The following is a 26,310-nucleotide window of genomic DNA, read 5'->3' as shown; positions in this document are numbered from 1 at the left end:
AGATTTCCACTTTTTAGGGATTAGGGAAAAGAACTGCTTTTTTCGTACCTAAAGTTTTTGTCTTGATTCTAGTCCAAATATCTAAAAATTCTTAAAAAGCAAAAATGATTGCCCTGTTTTATAAAGTAATATACCAAAACTAAGTACGTTTTTTCTTACAACTAAGCAAAATATTCTGCCAATGGAAAAAGCAAAATAATCGTATGTCAAAATCGTTATCGTACTTTTTTTTAGCAAATTTTACAGGTAAACGGGTACTTGACTGGCCTGCCTGCAGTCCTGACCTGCAGGCCTGTGCACAGACCGCCCAAAGGGCATGTGCAGGATAAATTTTTTGAATAGTGGGGGGGGGGGGGGGGGGTGTCGATAAGTCGCACGCGTACTGTAAAGCGGGGGAGGGGGGGTTGAGCGCGCGTACTCAAGGGCAGTGTTGTCGTGCGCCTACTGAAGGGCAGGACGGAGGGTGTGTCAAAAATGCACTTTTGATAATTTTGGAAGGGCACTTTCTATCGGTTGAGCCCTATGTGTGCACGTGCCTGACCTGTCTCTGAAAGAGAAAATGTCGTGCATTTTGAAGAGCAAATAGTGACAAAGAAGACCCTATACTGTTGCTCACATTAAGACTAGTTTGCAGTTAAAATGGGACAAAATTACTCCTAAAACACTTCTTCACATGGTTTCCTCAATCCCTAGACATTTTAAAGTGTTGTGAAAAGCAATGGCAACATTACAAAGTGGTAAATGCTTTACTTTTCCAACTTTTTTGAAATGTGTTGCAAGAACCAAGATAGCAATACAAAAAATAAAACTCACGAGGAACACATTGAATAATTTAATGTAAATAAATACGTAACAACATTAGTAGCATAGGGTTGCTGAATATAGGCATGGAACCATAACTGTTTTCAAGGTATACCGCGGTTTGGAATAGTCAAGGTTTTTAAATAGTCAAAATTTAATTCTATACCGTTCCTAAGGTATGACTAAGATTTTTTTATTTATATATATAAAAATATATATAATTGTTTAGGACAACAGCACCTCCAGCAGAAAATATATCTAAAGATGCCATTTTAAATTGTAAAAAGGTTTGTGTTTTTGAAACAAATAAAGACAGCAGAAGTGAATTATTCATTTTATTCATTTAGCCTGACTTGTTTAAGGCTCCAAAATACTTAAAATGTTTTCCAAAATAAAACATTGTGTACAGAGTTTAAAAAGTGTGTGTTTTTTAGCTAGACATTTAAATGAATATATTTTAGAGCAGTAATCGCAATACCGTGATACTGTGATACCGTGATGTTTGTATTCAAGGTTATGATACCGTAAGTATTGTATACCGGCCCATGCATAGCTGAAAATGAATCCCACATATACTGGATATTAAACTAAAATGCGGTGGACGAATAAAAAAACTTATTTTTTTTTTCCTTTTCAGACTTAAAGTTTAATAAATTGTTAATAACATGAAGAATAAAGAATGAAGAACAATCCTGGCAGGATGTGTTTCTAGGATTGGCATGGCATTTACAGGCAGAATTGATTTTAATTGTGTTAAATTGGAATTAGCAGCTCGTCACTTCTTTTCAATTATTTTTTATGTGTATATATTTATTACGTGTATATAAATAATATATATATATATTATATATTATATATAAATAATATGTATATATTTATTACGTGTATATAAATTCATATATTTAAATATTTGAAAAAAAAACATTTATATGTAGATGTAAAATATATAGATATATGATACTATTTATCTAAATTTAAATATATATTTAACAAAAGTGCTTTAGTGTATATCACATAATTATTAATTATATAAAACACACACACATTGTCAAACCAAACTTTTTAGAAACAAATAATTGCAATTAGTCTTTTCCCACCATTAAATTTATTTATTTATTTATTTATTTATTTATTTATTTATTGATTTATTTATTTATTTATTTTTTTTATTTTATTTTTTTCTCCTACAGCATGATGTTGTGAATTAAACCCTTTTAATCGTGGTCTTTTGTTTTTGACCAGACGATTACAGGTGGAGCGCTGGTGTATAAAGTATGTTGTCTATTACAGTTTACCCTTGTCCTTTTTTCTCTGTAGTTTTAAATATTATATTATATTATATTATATTATATTATATTATATTATATTATATTATATTATATTATATTATATTAATATAACATGTATATTTAATTTAAAATATTTACATGGTACTTTTAGATGAGTATAATTTGCAGTTATATAATTTAATGTAAATACGTAAGGACACAAGTAGCATAGCGGTGCTGAAAATTAATCTCACATATACTCTATATGGACCTGAAATGTGGTGGACGAATCAAAACTGACATAATTTTTTTCATTTTCAGATGAACTTATCGTTTAATATCTTGTCATTATGAAGAAGAAGCCTGGCAGGAAGTGTTTTTAGAAACAGCGTGACATTTACAGGCAGAATTGATTTTAAATGTGTTAAATTGAAACAAAAAAGTGAATTAGCAGCTCGTCACTTCCTTTCAAGACCTTGAATTACAACATCAATACACACGCAGAAAAGCGAAACAAGGAAAAGCAGCATTTCAGCTGCAGTACTACATCATGTTATATCATCGGAAATTAAAATAGTGGCGGCGTCTGAATAAGTGAATGTTGAACTTGGGTGAACTGGAGTGTGTGTTGACATTTCTATTAGTCGGAACTCATCCGCATGCTAAAGGCGGCCGCACTGGGATTTGTGTGAGACATTATACTGTTATTGTGCTGCCAGAAGAGCCGTCAATCAGGAACGATAGCAGTGGTTTGTGATGGGAAAGTGTAGCGACATATTTGAAATGAAGAGTCACACTGAACGTATTACAGAAGTTGAAATTTCATCATTCATTCCTGTCAATGGCGGTGCGGTTGACTGACCCGCAGCAGGGTTAACAGCGAATGGAGAGCGGTCTCCTGAGATCTGCAAACAAACTATGAACAAGAGTTACACTGTAAACAAAAATAATACAAATAACAGGAAAATAATGTAAAATATGCTGACAGAAATTTAGTTTAAAAAATTCATTCTGAATTTCTTTCTTATTATAGTATTCTTTTCAACTTTATAATTTATATTTTTAATTGTTATTATAATTTTATTATTTATATTTGTTATGTTTTTTAAATTAATAATAATAATAATTATTATTATTAGTATTATTTTTATTATTTGTATTATTATCATTATTATTATTATTATTATTATTATTATTATTATTATTGTTAATCCTTAAAATAAATGTTTTATATTTATATAAACACATATATGTAATTTATTCGTAACATTATGTCAATTTATAATGACATAAATAGCATTAAATGATAATAATATAATAATAATAATAATAATAATAATAATAATAATAATAATAATAATAATAACAACAGCAATACTACTGCTAATAATATTAACAACAACAACAACAATAATAATAATAATAATAATAAAACAGCAAAAATATTAAAGCAATAATAATAATAATAACAACAACAACAAAAAAGCAAATAATAATAATAATAATAAAATAATAATAATAATAATTATTATTATTATTATAATAATTATAATAAATAAATAAACCCAGCTTTTGGGTTAGTTTACCAATTAAACTACTCGCTTTTTTAACTAAATGGTTGGGTGTGTCCTTATTTATTTATTTTTTTATTTTTTTATTTATTTATTTTACTTATTTATTTATTTATTTATTTATTTATTTATTTATTTATTCAACCACAAATGAAAAATTTCTAAAAATGATTGAGACACAATATCTATTCTTTTAGGGAGTCCTGGTCAAGACAGGCAGACAAAAGAGTAACAAAAAAAATTTAAATTACAAAATACGTGTCACAACACATACACACACAAACATTGTATATAATCAATTGTTAAACATGTGCACTGTTCTAAACTGACAATCTTTAAAATGTTTTTACATATAACTTTTCTGTCATGGTCACCAGCGATTTAGCAATTAAGCCTACAAGTTCACCATTTTGGACTACAAGTTCCAGTCATGCACTTTTCCAATCCAGCACTTTTAAGAATGATGAGCTGAAAGTGAGCATCTGACCTTATTGTTACCCACCACACATTTAGATTTTTAACCACATTTGTCACCCAATTACCCAGCCTGTACATTTACAAAAATAAATACACACATATTTCTTTGACCAACAAGTGAAAACCACCCCTAATTACCAAGATCTAGCTAGAGTTCTAATGAATCATTTCCTGTGGACATTGTGCCAACAGGATGTTCCTCAATTTTCCCCAGAACACTTCAGGTCAGCAAAAAAAACAGGAGCAGAATCACTCTATTAGGATGAAGAGCAAGGCAAACACGCAGCCAAGTGCATGATTTTTTCTCCCAAAGCATAATGAGGTAATTTTCGGTCCAGGCCGTGTCCCTGTTGTGCTCTTAAGCTGCACATTGGTGCCGTTGCAATAGGTATTATAGCACATCCAGCGCCGATCAAAATCACACATTCAGGTCCATATTCACCCGGAGTGCACTTACAACACACTTCATATAAACTTTATCCTGGGCGTCTGCTTTTAAGAGCTGAACACTCGTAACTTTCACGCCTGGATGCAACAACTAAACCCCTGAGATGCTGACACTTAAAAAAAAAACAACACTTTTTCTTTAGAAGGGGATTGAAGTCAACATCATATAAACATTTACACTCTAAATTTGGGTTCTTTTAACCCAACTTATAACACAGCTATCAGGAATACTTGGATCTAATTGGTCAGTCGTAACATTTCAATGTTTGTTATGCTGAGATAACAACCGCTAAATAACAATGGCTCATCTGAAAACTTCGAAACTCCTTGGCCATCAGAGAATACGTTCAAATCCATATATTTACATTCACATCATGTACACTGTAAACAAATACTTATTGCTTTATATTTTTAAGCTGAATCAAATTAACTGTATTAGTCATTTGAACTCACATTATATAAAACTTCCTTAAAATGGCTTGTGTAACTTATACAATTAAGTTAGAGCATGATTAACTTATATATAAGTATAATTAGTTACAATTACCTTAAAACATAGGTTGTCGTGACTACTTGATCATTGACATTTTTACAGTGTATTTGCTTGTCTATAACGCCACGTTTTTTGACAGTTTTGTACTGTTTGGCGCCATCTTGTAATGCATTATATTATATTATGCAGGTCAGTGTTTGCTTTATTCAGCCGGTTTTGTTTCAGTCAGATTAGCATTGTTTGGCGCCATCTTGTGGCTGAGTTATGCACATGTTAGTGTGTACTCCATCAGCTGTTTTAGCTTCTGTCAGATTTGTGTTTTTGACAGTTTAGCGCCATCTTGTTGCTGAATTATGCACAGGTTAGTGTGTACTCCATCAGCTGTTTCCGTTTCTGTCAACTTTGCGTTTTTGACTGTTTGCCGCTATCTTGTGGCCGAATTATGCGCAGATTAGTGTATACTCTATCAGCTGATTTGTTTCTCTGTTTCGCATTTTTGATTGTTTGGCACCATTTTGTGGTTGAATTATGCACAGGTTAGTGTATACTCCATCAGGTGTTTTTATTTCTGTCAGCTTCACATTTTTGACTGTTTGACACCACCTTTGGTGGAGTTATGCACAAGATAGTGTATACTCCAACAGGTGTTTTGTTTCTCACAGATTCACATTTTTGACTGTTTGGCACCACCTTTGATTGAATTATTCGCGAGTTAGTGTATACTCCATTAGCTGTTTTGTTTCTCTCAGCTTCGTTTGATTGTTTAGCACCATCTTGTGGCTAAATTATGCGCAGGTTAGTGTATATTCCATCAGCTGTTTTCGTTTATGTCAGCTTTGCATTTAAATAACAAATTAATAAACTATTAAGCTCAGAACAATGTTTTGTGGCAAGTAGGTGTGTAATAATGTAGGTGGGATAAAGTAAATCTAGGATGGTTGTTTAGGTCTTTGTTGCAAAATAATTGTAGGATATTGCATGATTTTGTACTTTGGGAACTGATTGCATTCTTGAAAGTTGTGCATTGCTAACAAAATGGAGGAATATTGACAAATGGACAAAAGCAGGACAGAAACTAGACTCTTGTAAAACGACGTTCATTAGAGCCAATCACAGTCATATCTGTTGAGCGCATGAACACAATGGCCAATCAGCAGTTCAGCAGTTCAAATATCCACTCAGCAGTGCTCAAAATGCAAGTAGGAAATGCTGCTATTGTCAATACTTTTTATATTTCAGTACAGGTTTGAAGATGTTGATACTTCTAAGTCTACCGTGACCATCATGAATGCTTAACTACTGTGTGGTCTCACAGCTTAACTGAATATTTCAGAAGCAGCTTTACTTATAGGATAAGAAAACTTAGTCTCATTAATAATAATTAGACACCAACGTGTCATCAAAGCACTTGCAGTCCTATCCTACATCACTCACCAATGTTACCGATCAAAAATATATAGATTTTAAACCTAGAAGATGAAATCAGGGGGTAAAAACCTAAAATTAACCAGTTGTTCCCTACATTTTAAAGCTAACAGATGCTAATCTTGCTTGGAAATAAATCTGTCGATAAATCTCAGACAAATTTGGTGATGTTTTCGTGACACTTTCAAACACCAAGTTACAATATTATGACAGACAGTTTAGACATTCACCTGGAAGTCATGGTGAAGTTCGGGGCAGAGATGCACATATTGGCCCAGCTGCTCCAGGGGCCGGTCAGGTTCGGGTCGGGGACGCAGCTTGTTCACATCAGTTTCCAAATCATCCTCCTATCGTTGAGGAAACACTGAGATATAAATGCTGTTTGAGTTCGACCAGAGACTCAACCATATTTATCTTCACAAATAGATAGATAGATAGATAGATAGATAGATAGATAGATAGATAGATAGATAGATAGATAGATAGATAGATAGATAGATAGATAGATAGATAGATAAACAGACAGACAGACAGACAGGCAGGCAGGCAGGCAGGCAGACAGACAGGTAGATAGACAGACAGACAGACAGACAGACAGACAGGCAGGCAGGCAGGCAGACAGACAGACAGACAGGTAGACAGACAGACAGACAGACAGACAGACAGACAGACAGACAGACAGACAGACAGACAGACAGACAGACAGACAGACAGACAGACAGACAGACAGACAGACAGACAGACAGACAGACAGACAGACAGACAGACAGACAGATAGATAGATAGATAGATAGATAGATAGATAGATAGATAGATAGATAGATAGATAGATAGATAGATAGATAGATAGATAGATAGATAGATAGATAGATAGATAGATAGATAGATAGATAGATTTAGGGTCACAGTAAACTAAAATGAGTAATATTTCATGGACATACAGTATCTATAAATGTCCTGCGTTTACCCTGCAGTGTGGACACCATGCATCAAAACAAAAGACATGCAAATAAAGAAATGCATTAGCAGTATTTGAGGAGGATGAGGGCGTTTTGGCTCAGCAGGATCTGGATTGTGAACTCATTGATTTATAGCTGAATCAGGGCTCTATTATTGAAGTTATGTGAGAAGAGGAAGCCGTTCGTGTCACGAGCAGAACCGGCTCTTCAATCACGTTTTAAGAGGGAGAATGGATTTACACGCACACCGTTCGATCTGTCAAAATTACGACACAGGCCGAGATGTGGTGCGTACAAATCTCTAAAACACTCACATAGTCCCTGTTGTCTGGTTCCTCGTTCTCCGCGTCTTCTTCACTGTCATCTTCCGAACTGCCGTCTTTCAATGAGGAAGAAAGAAAGAAGAAAGATAAACAACACGTAGGATTGAGACGTAAATGTCAGGACGAGCGAAATATGGCGGTTCATCTGTGGGATCAAACAAGACCTGCCCAGAATCCTCATATTTGGCTCTTTTTTGATTGCTGATACATTCACATAAAAAAACAGACATCTGCCATATACAATCTGCTGGAGTATGTTCTAAAATAAAATAAAATAAAATAAAATAAAATAAAATAAAATAAAATAAAATAAAATAAAATAAAATAAAATAAAATAAAATAAAATAAAATAAAATAAAATAAAATAAAATAAAATACACTGAAAATTGAAAATTAGAAACATATCTAGTAAAATATTATTTACTGTCCTCATGGCAAAGATAAAATAAATTAGTTATTAGAAGTTAGTTATTAAAACTATTATGTGTAGAAATGTTAAACAGAAATTGGGGGAAAAGAGGGGCTAATAATTCAGGGGGGGCTAATAATTCAACCTGTATTTATTAACTCTTTTTTTGATTGAGGATACATTTACATAAAAAAGACATCTGCCATATACAATCTGCTGGAGGAAGTTCTACAATTAAAAAATATGAATAAAATAAAATAAAATAAAATAAAAAGTCTGATTATAAATGTATATAAAACAAAAAATAAAAAAACAAATAATAAAAGAATAGGCAAAAAGGTGATTACATAACAAAAATGTAAATAAAATAAAACAAAATTAGTAAAAAAAAAAGTATATACTCCACACACACACACACACACACACACACACACACACACACACACACACACACACACACAAACACACACACACAAACACACACACACAAACACACACACACACACACACACACACACACAGACAGACAGACAGACAGACAGACAGACAGACAGACACACACACACACACACACACACACATTAGTTATTATTATTAGTTATTAGTTGGATTAATTTGAATTAATTAGGATTGTTTTTCTAAACAAGGTAAAAGTGTTTTTTTTTTCGTAGTCATTTTAACCACTAGTTTTTACCTATTGTCAGTTGTTAGTAATTTAAAATATAATATAATTTTATATGATCAGTTTTTCCTTCATATATTATTCAATAAAGATTCCTAATAATTCCAATAATGTTGTATTGTTGTAGTTGTTATTATCATTTGGTATTTTACATAAATATTACACAGAATACATTTCACTTTTTCATATTTTGACATTATTTCGTTTCAATCACTTTGTTCTTTCTATCTACAGTGCTCAGCATAATTGAGTACAGCCCATTTTGAAAATGAATATTTTTATCAATTTTTCATTGAATAAAGGCAATGAATTTTGGTGCATTTAAACAAAACAGATTTACTAAATAGATATATTTATTAAAATAATATTTTAGTCACCAAACATATTTAGAAATTGAAAGATAATACAATTAAATTCAGACAAAATATAATTACAAAAAAAAAATTACAACCTACTAAATTTCAGCTGAATTTTTCTTTTTCTTTTTACTTCTCTTGAGTTGTCCTCTTTTAAAATTTTGTATTTAACATTTTTTTATAACATATAAATTTGGCTGTACTCATTTTTGGACTGTTATCATAAGTTATTTTGTTAGATAAGCTCCAGATTTGGCTTCAGTACCGACTAATCTAATGTATATGCACAAATATAATGTTGTATGTCTTCCTTTTAAAAATATAAATTTAAAAGATGAATTTGTGAGGGGTGTACTTATGCTGATCACTGAATATAAACCTTTAAATCTTTATACAAATACACCTTTTACACACTAAAATACATCTTTGAGTCTTGAAATAGACCCATATTAACATCAAGCAATGAACATCTGAAATGCTGTAATTTTTTAAACATGCTTCACAGGTTTTCATCTGATGCAATGACTTCATATCAAAATACTAAAATCCCTATAATTTAACAACGTCCTCTGCTAAACCAAATGACTGGATATATATAAAACTGAAAAAAAAATGGTGCTCAAGGTGTTTGATTTGGCATGGCTGCAGAGTAAATTAACCGTGTGAGAAATTATGAGGAGTCATATATTTCAGAGAGAGACTCGTGAATTAATAAAACTCAATTTAAGAGAGCTAATAATGTTAATGGTGGTTTTGCTAACATGTCAAAACGGCGTTAAGGCTTTACAAGGTAATTTGCCGTTAGAACAGGCGGTTGCATATCAACATACTAGTCTTAGCTTAGTCAATGCTGCATTTTGACTAGTTTATTGACTTCATCTTTAAATCATTTTGTGGGAAAAAGCATACCTACAAATTGAGTATAGTTAAAGTCGATATTATTAGCCCCCCTGTTTATTTTTTTTCCCCCAATTTCTGTTTAATGAAAAGAAGATACTCTCAACACATTTCTAAACATAATAGTTTTAATAACTCATTTCTAATAACTGAGTTTATCTTTGCCATGATGACAGCACATCATTTTTGACAATGGTTTTAAGACACTTCTATACAGCTTAAAGTGACATTTAAAGGCTTAACTAGGTTAATTAGTTTAACTAGGCAGGTTGGGGTAATTAGGCAAGTTATTGTATAATGATGGTTTGTTCTGTAGACTATCAAAAAAAATATATATAATGGAATGGGCTGATAATTTTGACCCTAAAATGGTTTTTAAAAAATTATTAACTCATTTTATTCTAGCTGAAATAAAACAAATGTGACTTTTTCCAGAAGAAAAAATATTATCAGACACACAGTAATAATTTCCTTGCTCTGTTAAACATAATTTGGGAAATATTTATAAAAAAAAAAAAGGGGGGGGGGGGGGTTTGGATTCAAAAGGGGGCTAATAATTCTGACTTCAACTGTATATGTAAACTAAATATATTTTTGTGTTACAGTTTTTAAAGGACATTTATAAAGAACTTTCAAATAGCAGCATTATCCTAGTGTAAGGAAAATATTGTGTGAAACCAAGCATTTTTTACAGTGTATGTTTCTTAAAATATTCCTTTAAGGTTAAGTTTTCAGAATTATCAAAAACTTACAGCACCTAATAGCAAATGAATTACTGTATGTGCAAAATTATAACAATTAAGCCAACTTAACAGTTCCAAGTTACAATGGGTTTACTTCCATGAACAGCTAGTAACATTTCAAAGATAAAGAAAAACATAAAAATCACACCTTATGACCTTTTTGATTTTGTGTCACCTGTATATGATTTTTGACTCTCAAAATGGCAGTAGCCATCGACTTTTATTTTATAAATCATTAAAGACAACAGTATCACCAAAAAAAAAAGTTCATATTTAAAAAAAAATCCTGCTTACTGTTATAGTAAAGTAATGATCATAGACTGTAAAAAATATGGACGTAGTGTCTGTGACGTCACCCATAGGTTTCTGAAGAACACAAATGAAGCTACAAATAGGCGTTGCCAACGATCACCATTTTGTTCGCTTGTCATCGCACCGACTGGGGGTAACCAAAAAAGAGCAAAGAGGTGGAGCGTGAGCTGAGCTACAGATGCCTGCTAGTATTTTGCGTAGACCGCCTTTTCTTTAGGAGAAACGCTTAATACTTCATTACTTGCAATTCGTTTGTGTTTTGACCAGAGGTGGGTAGTAATGAGTTACATTTACAGTACTTCGTTACATTTACTTAAGTAAAATTATTGGGTAATGTGTACTTTTTGAGTACATTTAAATATGTGCACTTTTACTCAAGTAAATTATTAGAGAAAAATCATTACTCTTCGCTACATTTTGCGGCGTTCCTCCGTTACTGTCAAGTGATAATAAATATGATCCATATGTTTTGTTTGCAAATATCGCGAGGCACTGCATTGGAGAGGTTGTGTCACGAGAGGCTGCTATAGAGAGGCATCTCCCGCTGTCGGTTAGGGCACGCGTCTGTGTTGAATGATGGCTGACGAGGGAGACGTGTGAGTTATAATGCGGTCACGCCATGGCCATCTGCCGTTCAGAGAAGGACGGTCATGCTGTCTGTGTAGTGAGTTTATTGGGCCAGGTCACCCGGCCTGAAGTTCAGTCTGTTTTCAAGATATCATAATAATAGTCTGATAATGCGATGCACGCTGTATATTGAACTGACTTTGCAGCATATACATGAATTCCAGCTCCAACCTAAAAAAAGTAGTGGTAAGTTATCCCAAAATTATCCCAATTTGAACCTTTTTTATGGTAACTATGCAGGCTCATAGCCAGGGGGGTTCAGGTGGTTGGGAAAACCCACCCCTCAATGACAAAGGTCCAGAATTTGTCCCATAGATGAGCTCATTTGTCTTATTTTGACTGCTATGCCATCATAAATAGTTAAATTAATCCATTGAAAAAGGCTTTAAGACCAGGAAAAATGCTAAATTAAAATTAATGTGAAAACTAATTTGGCTATTTTTGTTATCCATCAATTTTCAATCAAATCAAATGTACTTTTTTTTTTTTTACAAGCGATGCTAGAAAAAGTGTGAAGCTCTTTTATTATTATCATTATGTTTATTTTTTTATTATTTAAATAACCAAATTCTGACTGAGGACAGTTGAATGTTCTGGCCAGTTTAGCTACAATAGGCTACAGTTTTTAATTTATTTTAATTCCCATTTTTTTTAATGATTTATGATCTAATAAATTTGTATTTTAAAAATAAGTATTTAATCATTTTTAATTGTTGTAAATCTTTAGGAAATATTTTGGTACGATAAATGTTTCCTTATGATGACAACCTACAGCCTACAGCTAATCAATCTGTCAGATTCTGGAGTGCAAAACAGGTCTAAAGAAAATTATAAATGATAAATTATCTATAAAATATTTTATTTTATAAAATATAAATAATTATTTTTTTTTTTATAAAACAAATACATTTATAAATATGGTATACAAGTATATAATTTGGAGTCACGGTACATCTCGGATGGCTTGAGGGTGAGTAATTTACAGCAAATGTTCATTTGTGAGTGAACTGTCCCTTTAAAGTGACTTTCCATCAAACATGAGAGTTTAAAAATCCTAAACCAGTAATCTTTTACATCACCTAGGGGTGTTTTCCTGTAAGCTATAAACGAATAAGAAACTCTGTGACAAGGAAGTGCTACAGATTCAGTCCACTCGAATCATGCCATCTTTAAGATGATTATTATCATCTTATCTGCCTTTCTAGACTAAACAGCAAACAAGCAAGGCTTTTTATGCATCTGATGTCAGCAAAGATGTTAACATGAATGGCTAAACCTGCATTAGCAATCAAAGCATTATCTTAAACTGGATATGGGTGGCAGCAGGTATCATTTCCATTGGGTTTAAAAGTCAACCGGTCTATTCATTATGATAAACTGAGAGTCATTTCATTCAGTCTGATATTGGCCTTCCTGGCTCTCCGGTTCCTTTTGCTCAAGATAAAAGCAATGGGAAACTCATTAGTGAGAACGGCCCAGCAGGAAAACTCCTTTGTGCTGTCTGGATCTATAAGTTTGTTATGTATAAAATGTGTGAGTGTAAGTGAGCGATATTCAAGAGGCTTGGGAATTGTGGATTAAGTGAAGCCCATGTTGTCTAAACAGTTGTTTTTTTTAAATTTACTATATATATATATATATATATATATATATATATATATATATATAAAGAGAGAGAGAGAGAGAGAGAGAGAGAGAGAATTATTTACTATTAATTTTATTAACCAACGTTATGTGACTAAAAGAAATTTGTCTTTAATATATATATATATATATATATATATATATATATATATATATATATATATATATATATATATATATATATATTTATCATTATTGACCTAGTTTGCGTTACGTATGTGCACAGAATGAGAATTTTAAAAAATCTGTACATGTAGGCAAGTACATAGAATAAGCATGGACAGAGATGATGTGTCCCCACTTTAATTATTTATTATTTTTTTCTGATTATTTAATCCCTAATAATTAAATATATATATATATATATATATATATATATATATATATATATATATATATATATATATATATATATATATATATATATATATATATATATATATATATATATATATATATATATATATATATAAACCTCTGTTTTTTTTTTTTATTGACCAATTTTATCAATTTTATTGACCTCTGTCAATAATCATCAATGTTTTCTACTTGATTCCTGCTGTTCTTCTTTTGTGTTTTCCAATAGAAAAAAAAAAACTTACCAAGGACTGAAACATTAAAAAGGGTGAGTACAATCATTCCACCAACTGATTTGTTTTAGGAAGTCTTAAATTTCATAAAAACTAACTTTAATAAAAATCTCTTTGGCTTTGAAGACTTTATGGGTTTTACAATGTAACAAGCCATTACTTGACCCTCAGTATAACGGATGGCTTTTTAGTGACAAAAACAAAGTTTTTGACTTTCCATAAAGTGTTTCAGTCTCTTGTAAACAAGACTTTTAAGGTACACTTTAAAGTTTTTATTTTGTTGATTAGTTGACTTTACTTAACAAAAAAGAGTAGACCCATTGCTTTTAAAGTGATTAGTTGACTTTGCTTACATGTAATAAAAGCGAGTAGACCCATTGCTTTTAAAGTAATTAAGTGACTTAATGAAAGTGAGTAAACCCATTGCTTTTAAAGTGATAAGTTGATTTTACTTAAAAAAAGGGAGTAGACCCATTGCTTTTAAAGCTGTTAGTTGACTCCACTAAATAAAATTAAGCAGATCCATTGCTTTTAAAGTGATTAGTTGAATCCACTTAATGAAAGTGAGCAGATCCATTGCTTTTAAAGTGATTAGTTGACTTTACTTACTTAAAGTGAGTAGACCCATTGCTTTTAAAGGGATTAGTTGACTTTACTTATTAAAGTGAGTAGACCCATTGCTTTTAAAGGGATTAGTTGACTTTACTTATTAAAGTGAGTAGACCAATTGCTTTTAAAGGGATTAGTTGACTTTACTTATTAAAGTGAGTAGACCAATTGCTTTTAAAGGGATTAGTTGACTTTACTCACATGTAATAAAAGGGAGTAAACCCATTGCTTTTAAACTGATTAGTTACTTGACTTAATGAAAGTGAGTAAATCTAGTGCTTTTAAATATATTAATTGAATTTACTTAAAGGTGAGAAACTCATTGCTTTTAAAGGTCTTTACCATGAAGAACTTCATAAAGAGTAACCTAAATATACTCAAAGTCACTGGAAGAATGGATTAACGTGATCAAACTTAGAGTATTATTCAGGGATCACTGAAATTTTTTTTTTTTTTTTTTTTTTGAATTGTCCGTTCAGTCTCCAGTTTTAAGACTTTTACATTTGAAAAACTCAAACTGAATATACAAAAACTAGTCGTCTGAAAGTTTTTTCAAGCAATAAATAGGTGAAGACACTAGTAAAGAGGCGACACCAGCTTGTAAGTTATTAGATGCACATTTTATTTAATGTTATAAAGAATAAAATATATTTCTACACAATTTAACTACTGAGGATTTAATACTTTTGCACAATAATATTTATAGAATATCTTCATTTATTCAATCCTTTTCTTTTCGGCTTAGTTGCTTTATTAATATGAGGTCACCACGGTGGAATGAACCGCTGAGTTATCCAGCTTATGTTTTACACAGCGGATGCACTTCTAGTTGCAACCCATCACTGGGAAACATTCATACACACTAATTCACACACATCCAATAACTGACAATTTAGCCTACCCAATTCACCTATACCGCATGTCTTTGGACTTGTGGGGGAAACTGGAGCACCCGGAGAAAATCCACGCCAACACAGGGAAAACATGTAAACTCCACACAGAAATGCCAACTGACCCAGCTGGGGCTCAGCGACCTTCTTGCTGTGAGGCAAACATGCTACCCACTGTGCCACTGTGTAGCCCTATGGAATATATTGTGCCCTCCAAATTGCACACATTTTTATTGATCAGTGTTTTATAACAGTTTACTGATGCTTTCATATAACTATTTGCATAAAAGGTCTTGCAAATCAAGGGGGTGAATAATTGTTGAGACAATCTGATGGTTTTACACATTTATATGTATAAACTTTTTATAATAGCTCACTGATACTTTTTACTGAACAGTTTTTATAGCATTTTACTGCAGCAGAATGTCTTGCAGATCAAGGGGGTGGACAATTTTGCACATAAACGCTAATCAGTTGTACTGTATGTCCTCAAAATCACACAATTTTACATGTATAATTTATTAGAATAGATTACTGATGCTTTCGTTGAACTATTTTCCTAGGATTTTGTTCACAGTAGCAAAATGTCTTTCAGATCAATGGGGTTGAATTATTTCTTTTGCAAAAAAAACTTGCCCACTAACACATGTCGGGGGCACCTATGGTGTCATTTGGCAGAGTTGCTGGGCAACCACCTCAGATTTCCCAGAAAAACATGTGCGTATAGTCTATTGTGGGTCAGCAAAAAGAAACCCAATGGACTCTGGCCGAGCATATCTTAAGTTTCTTGTTTTCCTTCGCTCTGTTTACTGCTGCTCCAGTTCTGACCTTGTTCAAAGAGAACATTTAAATATGATGACCTAGTCAAAAAGAAACCCGCCTGCCATTCCATGGTAGTTAATTTATGCACAGAATTGGCATACAAGAGAGAAGAGAGTTTGGGGTGGAAACGCATCCAAGTCAAAACAGCCTGTGAAAAGGCTTTTAGAACAACGGATTTGTCACACTGCATGCTTTCACCAGGTTTGGTCTTGACATTTACTTCACGGTAAAGGTCTGAACAATCACAGATTGCAGTGTTTCATGGAGCTTGCATGGATAAGAAAGAGGAAAAAAGCAGATGTGCAATTAAGAAAAATATTATCAGAAATTATGTGTATATAACATTATTATTATTATTATTATTATTATTAGTAGTAGTAGTAGTAGTAGTATTAAAATAATAATAATAATAATAATAATAATAATAATAATAATAATAATAATAATAATTAAAAAAATAAAAATAAAATAATAAATAATACAATATTTATAAAATAATTACAAGAAATAAAAAAATTAAATAATAATAATAATAAAGAAGTATGATGATAATAATACATAATAATTATAATAATATAATACTAAAATGATAATAAAAGAAAAAAGAAAAAGAAAAAAGAAATAACAATAATAATAATTCATAATAATAATAAAATGATAAAAAATAAAATAATAATAATATTAATAAAATAATAATAAAATAATAAAATTAATAGTAAAATAATAATAATAATAAGATAATAATAATAATAATAATAATAATAATAATAATAATAATAATAATACATGATAATGATAAATAATAAAATAATAATGATAATAATAATAATAATAATAATAATAATACATAATAATATTAAATAATAATAAAATAATAATAATGAGAATAACAATAATGTCATATATATAAATGTTATACATAAACAGATTATTAATTTTTTTTATTAAATATTTTATTCAATGAAAAATATCATTTTGTGGTTAATAATGCAATATTTTTGTTACATATTAAAAACTAAAAGACATTTTTTTCATTTAATAAATTATTAAATATTTAGTCTAACAGGAAAATCATATAGTCATAAATCATATCATAATATATCATATCCCATAAATCATCTAGGACAGACAGCACAAACATCAGCCACAAAATAACATAAGTTATTTTAAAACTTCATGTAAATAAAAATGAGTTTGTTGTATGTCAAAATGTTGCCAACTTTAACTACAACTAAGACACATTCCATGACAATGACAGTTATAAATACAAGTATAATTGTATCAATAAATGAAAATAGGTCTGAATACACTGTAAAGACGTTCGTAACTCATATACTCTATTAGACTCAAGTAGCAAGAGTAGTATAATGCACCAGAAAAAAAGAGAGATACATTGTTTTGACATTGAACAAATTTTCCAGACTCATTAAATGTCCAGCGCCTATGTGATAACGATGGCAAATTTGGCCAGGCCGATAAGGACTTTGTCAGGCACTAATAGCCAAAGGCAGCGTACAAAGCCTAAATATCTTTTGTGGGACAAAATTCAGTGTCCCAAAAGGACAGACTGCGGGAGGAGAATAATAGTAAGCGTTGGGTGTTCGGCAGCGTAATAAAAAAGCCGGCTTACAAACCCTGGAAACATAAACCTTACCGTAGAGTTCTAAATCAGCTTCCCAGTCATCGACAGGTCTAGAAGGAAGAGGAAAGCTGTAAGCGCTCCTATCGGAGGTCAGCGGAAGAGGGATTTTGGGATTGCATTTCCTCATCAGCTGGATGGCAGGCTCCACCAGAGACTCCAGGCCTTTCATGGTCAGGCAGGTCTTCAGATGAAATGGAATCAGTAAGAATTACTTGCATGACACCACTCTTGAAGTGGTTATTCAAGAAATCAGTTCATGGTCAGAATTAGCCCTCACTTCTCCAATTGTACTCCAGTATAGTCATCCCCTAAATTGGACTCATTGACCCAGAGACAATATAATACAATCAAGGTGTAGGTATATCATCTTTATTAATCTAGCTACTCATCAACTTTAATGATCCACATAAGCACATTATTGTTAATTAAAATGTTTGTTTGTTTATTTATTTGCTTATTTATTTGTCTATTCTTTTACTTATTCATTTATTTTATTTATTTATTTGTTCATTTTTTTAATAACTTATTTATTTCCTTATTTTATTAACTTTGCTGTTTTTCCCCCAATTATTTTTGTCTGTTCACTTATTCATCTGTTATTTATTTATTTATTTATTTATTTATTTATTTATTTATTTATTTATTTATTTATTTATTTATTTGTTTATTTGTTTGTTTATTTATTTACATATTAATTAATTTGTAATTTTTTTATTTATTAACTTGTTTATTTACCTATTTTATTTACTTTGCTGTTTTTCCCCAATTACTTTTGTCTGTTCACTCATTCATCTGTTGTTTTTTTATTTACTTATTTATTTTGTATATTTTTTTAAATTTTTTATTTACTTATTCATTTATTTAATTATTTCATTTACATTGCTGCCCCCCCCCCCCCCCCGAATTTAGTCTGTTCACTCATTCATCTGTTTTAATTAATTAATTAATCAATTTATTTATTCATTCATTCATTTATTCAGTCATTCAATTATTCATGTATTTATTGGTAGTTTGTTTGTTTATTAACTCAATTCATTTACTTTGTTATTTTTTGACCCACTTATTTTTTTCTGTTCACTCATTTATCTGTTATTTATTTATATTATTTTTTTTGTGCTGTTGTTTATTCATTTATTTATATATTTACTTACCTATATTATTAACTTTGCTGTTACCCCCCCACCCCTCCTCTTATTTTTGTCCATACATTTAGACCAACTGGTAATGACAGGGGAGGTTTACTTGGCAAATGCCGATAAAAATCACAGTGTGTTTCAAAGGGAAATGATTAAAGCATTAGGAAAGGGGACAATTAAAGGTAGATACAAAGTCCCAAAAACATCATGGTACGAGATGCTGAATTATCACCTGAGTGGTTTGGAAGAGAAGACTTATGCCATCTACAGCCACTATAGCGTCTCTGCCCACAGATGAGCTGGCGGCAAGGTGAAGGCAATAAAGTAGGGCTCTACGGATAGGAACGTTCTTGAGGTTGGTGTCATTGTTGTGCCAGTCTTCGTACAGCTTCAGAAGATCTGCGATGTAGCCTTTCGCCACAGCGGTCCGACAGTTCATCTCTGGAGAAGGATGACAGTGTTATTAGCCTGGTTGACGTTAGAAATGTATGCAAAATTCTATTTATTTTCAAAATGTGAATAAAAACATTAACAAATTTATGCAGTTTATGTTAATCAGTGTTATGTGACTAAAAATAAATTTTCGTTGCAAAAAAATATTCGTTTTTCTTTATCATTGACCTGTTTTCCATTGTAGACTTTTGCAATATCTTCAAAATGTCGATCAAAAAAAGTATGGCAAAATTACAGTATGTCCATTCATCCAATCAATGTAATGCGACAAACTACATTTTAGGCACAAAAAGTACATTCAGTTTTTTTTTTGTTTTTTTTTAATTAGAAGCCTGGTTTTCTTTAAAGCACACAATAAATTAAAACTAAACATATTAATTTGATTAGCTCACATTGTTAGTTAGTAATGTGTGTTTTGAATGGATGTAACAATATTGTAAATACCGTCCTAACGCAATAGTAATTTTCTTCAATATTACCGTAGGCGCATGACTCATTAAAACTATATTTCTGAGAAAAGTTTGCTTAGGCGGATGAAGCGAACGGGAGGTAGCGGGAATTGCCATCAGCCTAGGCGTGGCCATCATCCTTTGCGGTCTGTTGTCACTACAGATCCATTAATGCGGAAATGGAGTGTGTTGCTAGTAGCGTGGAAGAAAAAGAGCTGAAAATGATCGAACCTAAAGCGGGTTTTAAAATTGGATGTGTGGAAGCATTTCGGTTTCTTTCTAAAAAGATACGAAAAAGGAGAAAAGGTGACAGACAAAGAAAAAAAACAGTATGCAGGCACTGCCAGGCTGTGGTGAAATATAAGTCAGGGAATAAGACTAAAAACACTCATGGGGACTGCAGAACACAGATTATTATTATTATTATTACTTGTTAGATTGATGCAGACATTGACTTGTACCACAAAGAGACCTCTATCTCACTCATGGCTTGTCCTCTCAAGTGGTGGAAAGACAATGCACAACGTTACCCACTGCTGTCAACCTTGGCTAAATCATATCTCTCTGTCCCAGAAACCTCAGTCCTAAATGAGAGTTTTTTTTTTTCTTTTGCAGGGGACATGCCCAGAGATCCCAGCTTTTACCAGATTATAATTATATGATAATTTTCCTTAAAAAATCCATCTCTGTAAGTGAGTGATTAAATGGTGAATGTGATGAGTTTTCAACAATACTAAATTGAAACTTTTTTTTTTATATGGTTTAATAGTTTTTGTTATTAAAATTTAAAAATTTAAGTTCCTGTTTCGAAACTTACAGATAGAAGGCTAATTTGTATGTCATTGATATGCTCAGTGCTAAGGTAAATAAACACTTTTGGCACTTTTTTCGAGTCTTTTCATTAGTTTTGTTTTCCTGTAAATTATTCAATAAATACCGTACCGTGCCATTCATACCGAGGTATTATCGTACCGTGAAATGCTGATACCATTACATCCCTAGTGTTTTGTGTTTAACAATTCATCTGTGCATGTCATTAAGTAAAAATATAACTTGCCTTTGTAATCTAAAATTGAATAAAGGGACTAAGCTGAAAAGAAAATGAATGAATGAATATGATCATTAGTCATTTAAATAATTATCAATATATCATTTTTTTATTATTTGATTATTATTGATTATTATTAGTCATTTTATTAAGTTTTTTATATATTTATTATTATTATTATTATTATTACTATAATTATTGCCTAGCTAATATTTCAATTTTTCCATATTATTGTAATCTTATGGCTGTGGATTCAAGTGATACTTGTTTTGATGAGTAATAGATAAGCGAATGTATCCATTTTAGAGTCTGTATTGTCACTGTACAATGTTGTGAAGCAGTAATTTTCAATTGCTGTTGCTTGTGGTATTATAACATGTTGGACTTTTTCTGGTCAGACAAAGTCTGAGCATTCAATCATACACATCTAAGATTTTTCAATAAACTGCTTTTTGTTTATCATCATGACTTCATCTCCTGCTTCTGCTCCTCTCTGGCTTTCTCGGTCAACTACTATATTGATGGGAGATTGTTAATTCAGTTGAATACTGGTTAACAAGTTTGGGTATTGGAAACTCTGCTGACTTCCCTGGATCCCTGGATAAACTGACTTTTCCTGACAAGATCTGGCGTCCGGGGCTGGATTTTATTTATCTGGCATGGATGATGTGATCTAGCATTATTAATCTACTTACTATTACATATGTATGCAAAACTTTGCCTTTATGGAGTCAGTTCTGGTAAAGCTTGGAAGATCTTTGATTTAGCCTTTGCCACAGTGATCTGACAGTTAACCTCTTTACAAGAATGTTTTAATATTGTATTTTTAACTGTTTTATTACTGTTTTATGCATGTATTTCTTTAGTTTTATTCACTAGTCGAAAGGATAAAAGTATAAATGAAAACACTGCACATTGACATTAAGATTACTCTGGGTCTTGTGTACAAAACTTGATTAGCGTTGGCATGGGTTTCCCCCGGGTGCTCCGGTTTCCCTCATAGTCTAAAGCAGGGGTGCTCAATCCTGTTCCTGGAGATCTACCTTCCTGCAGATTTCAGTTGCTACCCATATAAAACACACCTGAACCAATTAATTAGGACTTGAACTCCACTTGATAATTACAGGCAGGTGTGTTTGATATGGGTAGCAACTGAAATCTGCAGCAAGGTAGATCTCCAGGAACAGGATTGAGCACCCCTGGTCTACAGACATGAGCTATAGGGGTTTGGATTAACTAAACTGGACAGTGTGTGTGTGTGAATGTGAGAGTGTATGGGTGTTTCCCAGTACTAGGTTGCGGCTGGAAGGAAATCCGCTGTGTAAAACATGCCAGAAAAGTTGGTGATTCATTCCGCTGTGGTGACCCAGGATAAACAAGAGACTAAGTCGAAGGAAAATGAATGAAAATCTGCCGTCCATTTAACAAAGAATGTCCATTTAAACACATGCCAGATTAGGGTTTTCATGAGCAGAAAGAGGCTTTTTGCTAGTTAGCATGTTAGAAACAGGCTAATATTTATGGGACACATCTGTGTGTATCATTCATATTCAAATTGACCTCTCTTTTTCGCTGGCTTTTTCCCTCATGTCACGCTCTGCTGTGCTGTTTATTAATAAAATGTAATAAGAACATACATCATTCGGGCACTAAAGAGCCATATCAACAGAACACAATAACACTGGGATGATGGAGAGGGAACAAAAAAGAAAAAGCATGTGACTCTGCCTGTCAGAGCGAAAAGATTTCTCAGTGTGGCACAAAAGGTTAAATGAGATCAAAAACAAGATGGCGGAGAAAGAGACACTCTGGGCGAGGACTTAATTTCCGTTCTTTAAGCCACTGACAGGTCTGGAGCCTGAGGTAAAGATCGGTTATTGTCCTTTGGTCCTCCGAAGAATATAGTGAGCAACTAGCAAGGGTCTTGTCGTATTAAACATTAGGCCAATGATGACTCAATTACGTGCGACACAATTACGAGGTCACACGCAATGTAGCTGGTATCAATAATGTCGCTGTGTAACATGCATCATATATCTTTGTTGAGGCTGTCGAATGCACGTTGCCGTTATGAAATATGAGTTTGTCCTTCATCTTTTATGAAGAAAAACAATGCACAATGATAATTGCATGGCATAAAAAAAATACAATTAAAAGCTTGGCTGTATATTAGGACTACACAAAAACGCAGTCAATGGTGAAAACTGTCAGCAGATAAACCATAAATAAACTGTTGAAATGAACTAAGTGTTTGACTTGTAGCACTGCACCGAACCTTGAGCCCATTTGGGACCAACTACTTTATGTTGATCTGCTTTGTGGTTTCGGAAATTCTCTAATAGCATTACTGGGAGACAAACAGCTCTTTAGAATGCGATTGGTAAAGTGGATATTGTTGTTCATGCGTACAAATTAAATAGGCCTGTTTTTTTTTTTTGTTTTTTTTGGAGCAGCGACTTCTGCAAATATTTTCTACAAGTCCACCTCTGGGACTTCACAAACGCTGAAAACAGCTGCACAGGAAGCAGTTCTAATTAAATGGACATTTGGTTTCATTCTAAACGGAAAGTGATTCATTCACAGCACGTCATTTCAATTCTAGATAATTTTTAGTTGCATTGTTGGAATCTGTCCCTGTCTGTTGTGTTTTATATCTGTATTTCTATTTATGGGGCGACGCGGTGACACAGTGGGTAGCAAAATCGCCTCACAGCAAGAAGGTTGGGCCTCGGCTGGGTCAGTTGGTGTTTCTGGGTGGAGTTTGCATGCTCTTCTCGTGTTCGTGTGGGTTTCCTCTGAGTGCTGCGGTTTCCCCCACAAGTCCAAAGACATGTGATATAGGTGAATTGGGTATGCTAAATTGTCCATAGTGTATGTGTGTGGACATTTTCCAGTGATGGGTTGCGGCTGGAAGGGCACCCGCTGCGTAAAACGTGCTGGATAAGTTGGCGGTTCATTCCGCTGTGGCGACACCGGATTAGCAAGAGACTAAGCCAAAAAAAAATGAATGAATGAATGAAAGAATGTATTCATGTATCCATCCATTGTTCTATCCATTCATTTATCACATCTATCTATCTATATATGTCTAGCCCTTTGGACTATCTACATATCCATCCACCTTCAGTGTCTATCGCTTTATCTGTGGATCTACCTATCATTATACTGTATCTATCTACTGTATGTACAGTGACCATCAATCCATTCATTCATCCTTCCATCCAGTGTCTGTCTATCTCTCTGTCTGCTCATTCATCGAGGGTCTTTCTATCCCTCTGTCTGTCCATCCATCCATGCATCCATCAATTTTTCTATTTTTCCATCCACCAATCTATCTCTTCATTTCTACACCTATCCATCTTTCTATCTGTATATCCATGGTGTCTATAGATCCATCCGTCCCTCTAGCAATCCATCCATCCATCCCTCTGTCAGTCCATACATCCATCCATCCAGTGTCTGTCTATCTCTCTGTCAGTCCAACCATCGATCCATCCATCTATCCAGTGTCTGTCTATCTTTGTGTCTGACCATCCATGTGTCTGTCTATCTATCTGTCTGTCCGTCCGGCCGTCTGACCATCCATCCATCCAGTGTCTGTCTATATCTGTCTGTCCATCCATCCATCCTTCAATAGTTCTATTTCTCCAACTGCCTATCTAACTCTTCATTTCTACACCTATCAATCTCTCTATCCATCCATCCGACCATTCATCCATCCATCCATCCATCATCCACCCATAGCTCTATTTCTCCATCTACCTATCTATCTCTTCCTTTTGACACTGGCCCATATCTCTACCTCTTTTCATGGTGTCCATCCATCCATCCATCCATCCATCGCTCTATTGCTCCATCTACCTATCTATCTCTTCCTTTTGACGCAGATCAATATCTCCATATTTATCCTGGGTGTCCATCTATTCTTCCATCCATCCATCCATTCATCCATCCATCCATCCATCATCCACCCATAGCTCTATTTCTCCATCTACCTATCTATCTCTTCCTTTTGACGCTGGCCCCTATCTCTACCTCTATTCATGGTGTCCATCCATCCATCCATCCATCCATCGCTCTATTTCTCCATCTGCCTATCTATCTCTTCCTTTTGACGCTGATCCATATCTCTACCTCTATTCATGGTGTCCATCCATCCATCCATCCATCCATCCAGTGTTTTTCTATCTCTCTCTCCGTCTCTCCACACATCCATCCAACAATCCACCCATCCGGTGTCTGTCTGTCTACAGTCTCTTTCCATCTCTCAGTTTTGTTTCAGATTCACTGATCTCCTTGCGGCGCTGAACTAACATCACTAAATCAATGTGTGAAAGCCTGCCCCACTAAACTGTCAAAAGAATTTCCACTTTCTTTGTTTTAAGAGAAATCCTCCAAGCTCTGAATTCAACCGGTTTGGCCCATAAATCTCTCTCACCGAAGACGCTCCGAGAAGGGCAGGGGGTTCCGTATGAGGGAGTTCGCTGGACTCTAAACCCAAAGTCTCCTTGCCTCTGATGAAGGGGTTGGAAAGCAGCCAATCGCGCTGTGCGCTCAGTGCAACTAATGGAGGCCGTGGCGGAGAGTGGTGGGAGCGTTTGCGAAATGAAGGTCATCGGTATTTACTTCCACCACGAGCGCAAAACACTCACTGATGGAATTACAAAAGGAAATAAGGGGAAAAGAACAACCCATTCGTGTCGTTCCGGGTCGTTCCGCAGCCTTGGGAATCATATTTTAGAACTGAAAGCTGAGAGGTGTGTGTTGTGAACCTACTTTCTTGGCTTTGCATCTCTCCCGAACTCCCAGTATGAGAGTCATGAACTTAAGAACACTGCAGCTCTATGACTTGCACAAATACAGCAATCTAAAATATTAATGCATGTGATGCTTTCTATCAGGCTTGGACTTCTAGAAGAATTTCTTGGTGCTCTTAATGTAGCCTGAGGTTTTCCAGAAGTTTAAAGCGAGGTCTGTGTGTGAATACAGTGGAATATGGAAATGCCTCGACTCGGGAGATTCTCGGTCTGTTACATATTCCTGATCTGATGCACAGAAAAACATGACAATACTTCTGTAAAGCCTGCTGGAGGAAATATGGCCACGTTAGATGATTATCAAGTGCTCGCCACGTCCTCCGGAGAAATAAGCGGCGCACAGACAAAAGGCGCAGACAACTTAGCTTTGCCCGATGGAGGAGAATTAATTGCGGCATCACTGGCCAGACGTGTTTCTTT

The 26,310-nt window shown here is 33.4% G+C and overlaps 1 protein-coding gene across 50 annotated transcripts in view; it reads right to left on the bottom strand.

The window, feature by feature from the left end:
- agbl1 (AGBL carboxypeptidase 1) overlaps positions 1-26,310 on the bottom strand; it is a 395,646-nt gene that overhangs the window by 188,366 nt on the left and 180,970 nt on the right. For all 50 annotated transcript variants that reach the window (XR_012400282.1, XR_012400287.1, XR_012400283.1 and 47 more), the window contains 4 exons: positions 19,356-19,564; positions 18,000-18,168; positions 7,756-7,820; positions 6,713-6,829 (listed from right to left, as the gene is read on the bottom strand). Coding sequence is in view for 43 of the 50 variants with exons in the window: in XM_073942875.1 (XP_073798976.1) it covers positions 6,713-6,829; positions 7,756-7,820; positions 18,000-18,168; positions 19,356-19,564 (560 nt within the window). In the remaining 7 variants the exon portion in view is untranslated. The remainder of the gene's footprint in view (positions 1-6,712; positions 6,830-7,755; positions 7,821-17,999; positions 18,169-19,355; positions 19,565-26,310) is intronic.

Source organism: Danio rerio, chromosome 25 (assembly GCF_049306965.1).
Source record: "Danio rerio strain Tuebingen ecotype United States chromosome 25, GRCz12tu, whole genome shotgun sequence".
NCBI lineage: Eukaryota > Metazoa > Chordata > Actinopteri > Cypriniformes > Danionidae > Danio > Danio rerio.
The sequence above is the reverse complement of the archived record's forward strand: the minus strand, read 5'-3'. Positions and strand labels throughout refer to the sequence as shown.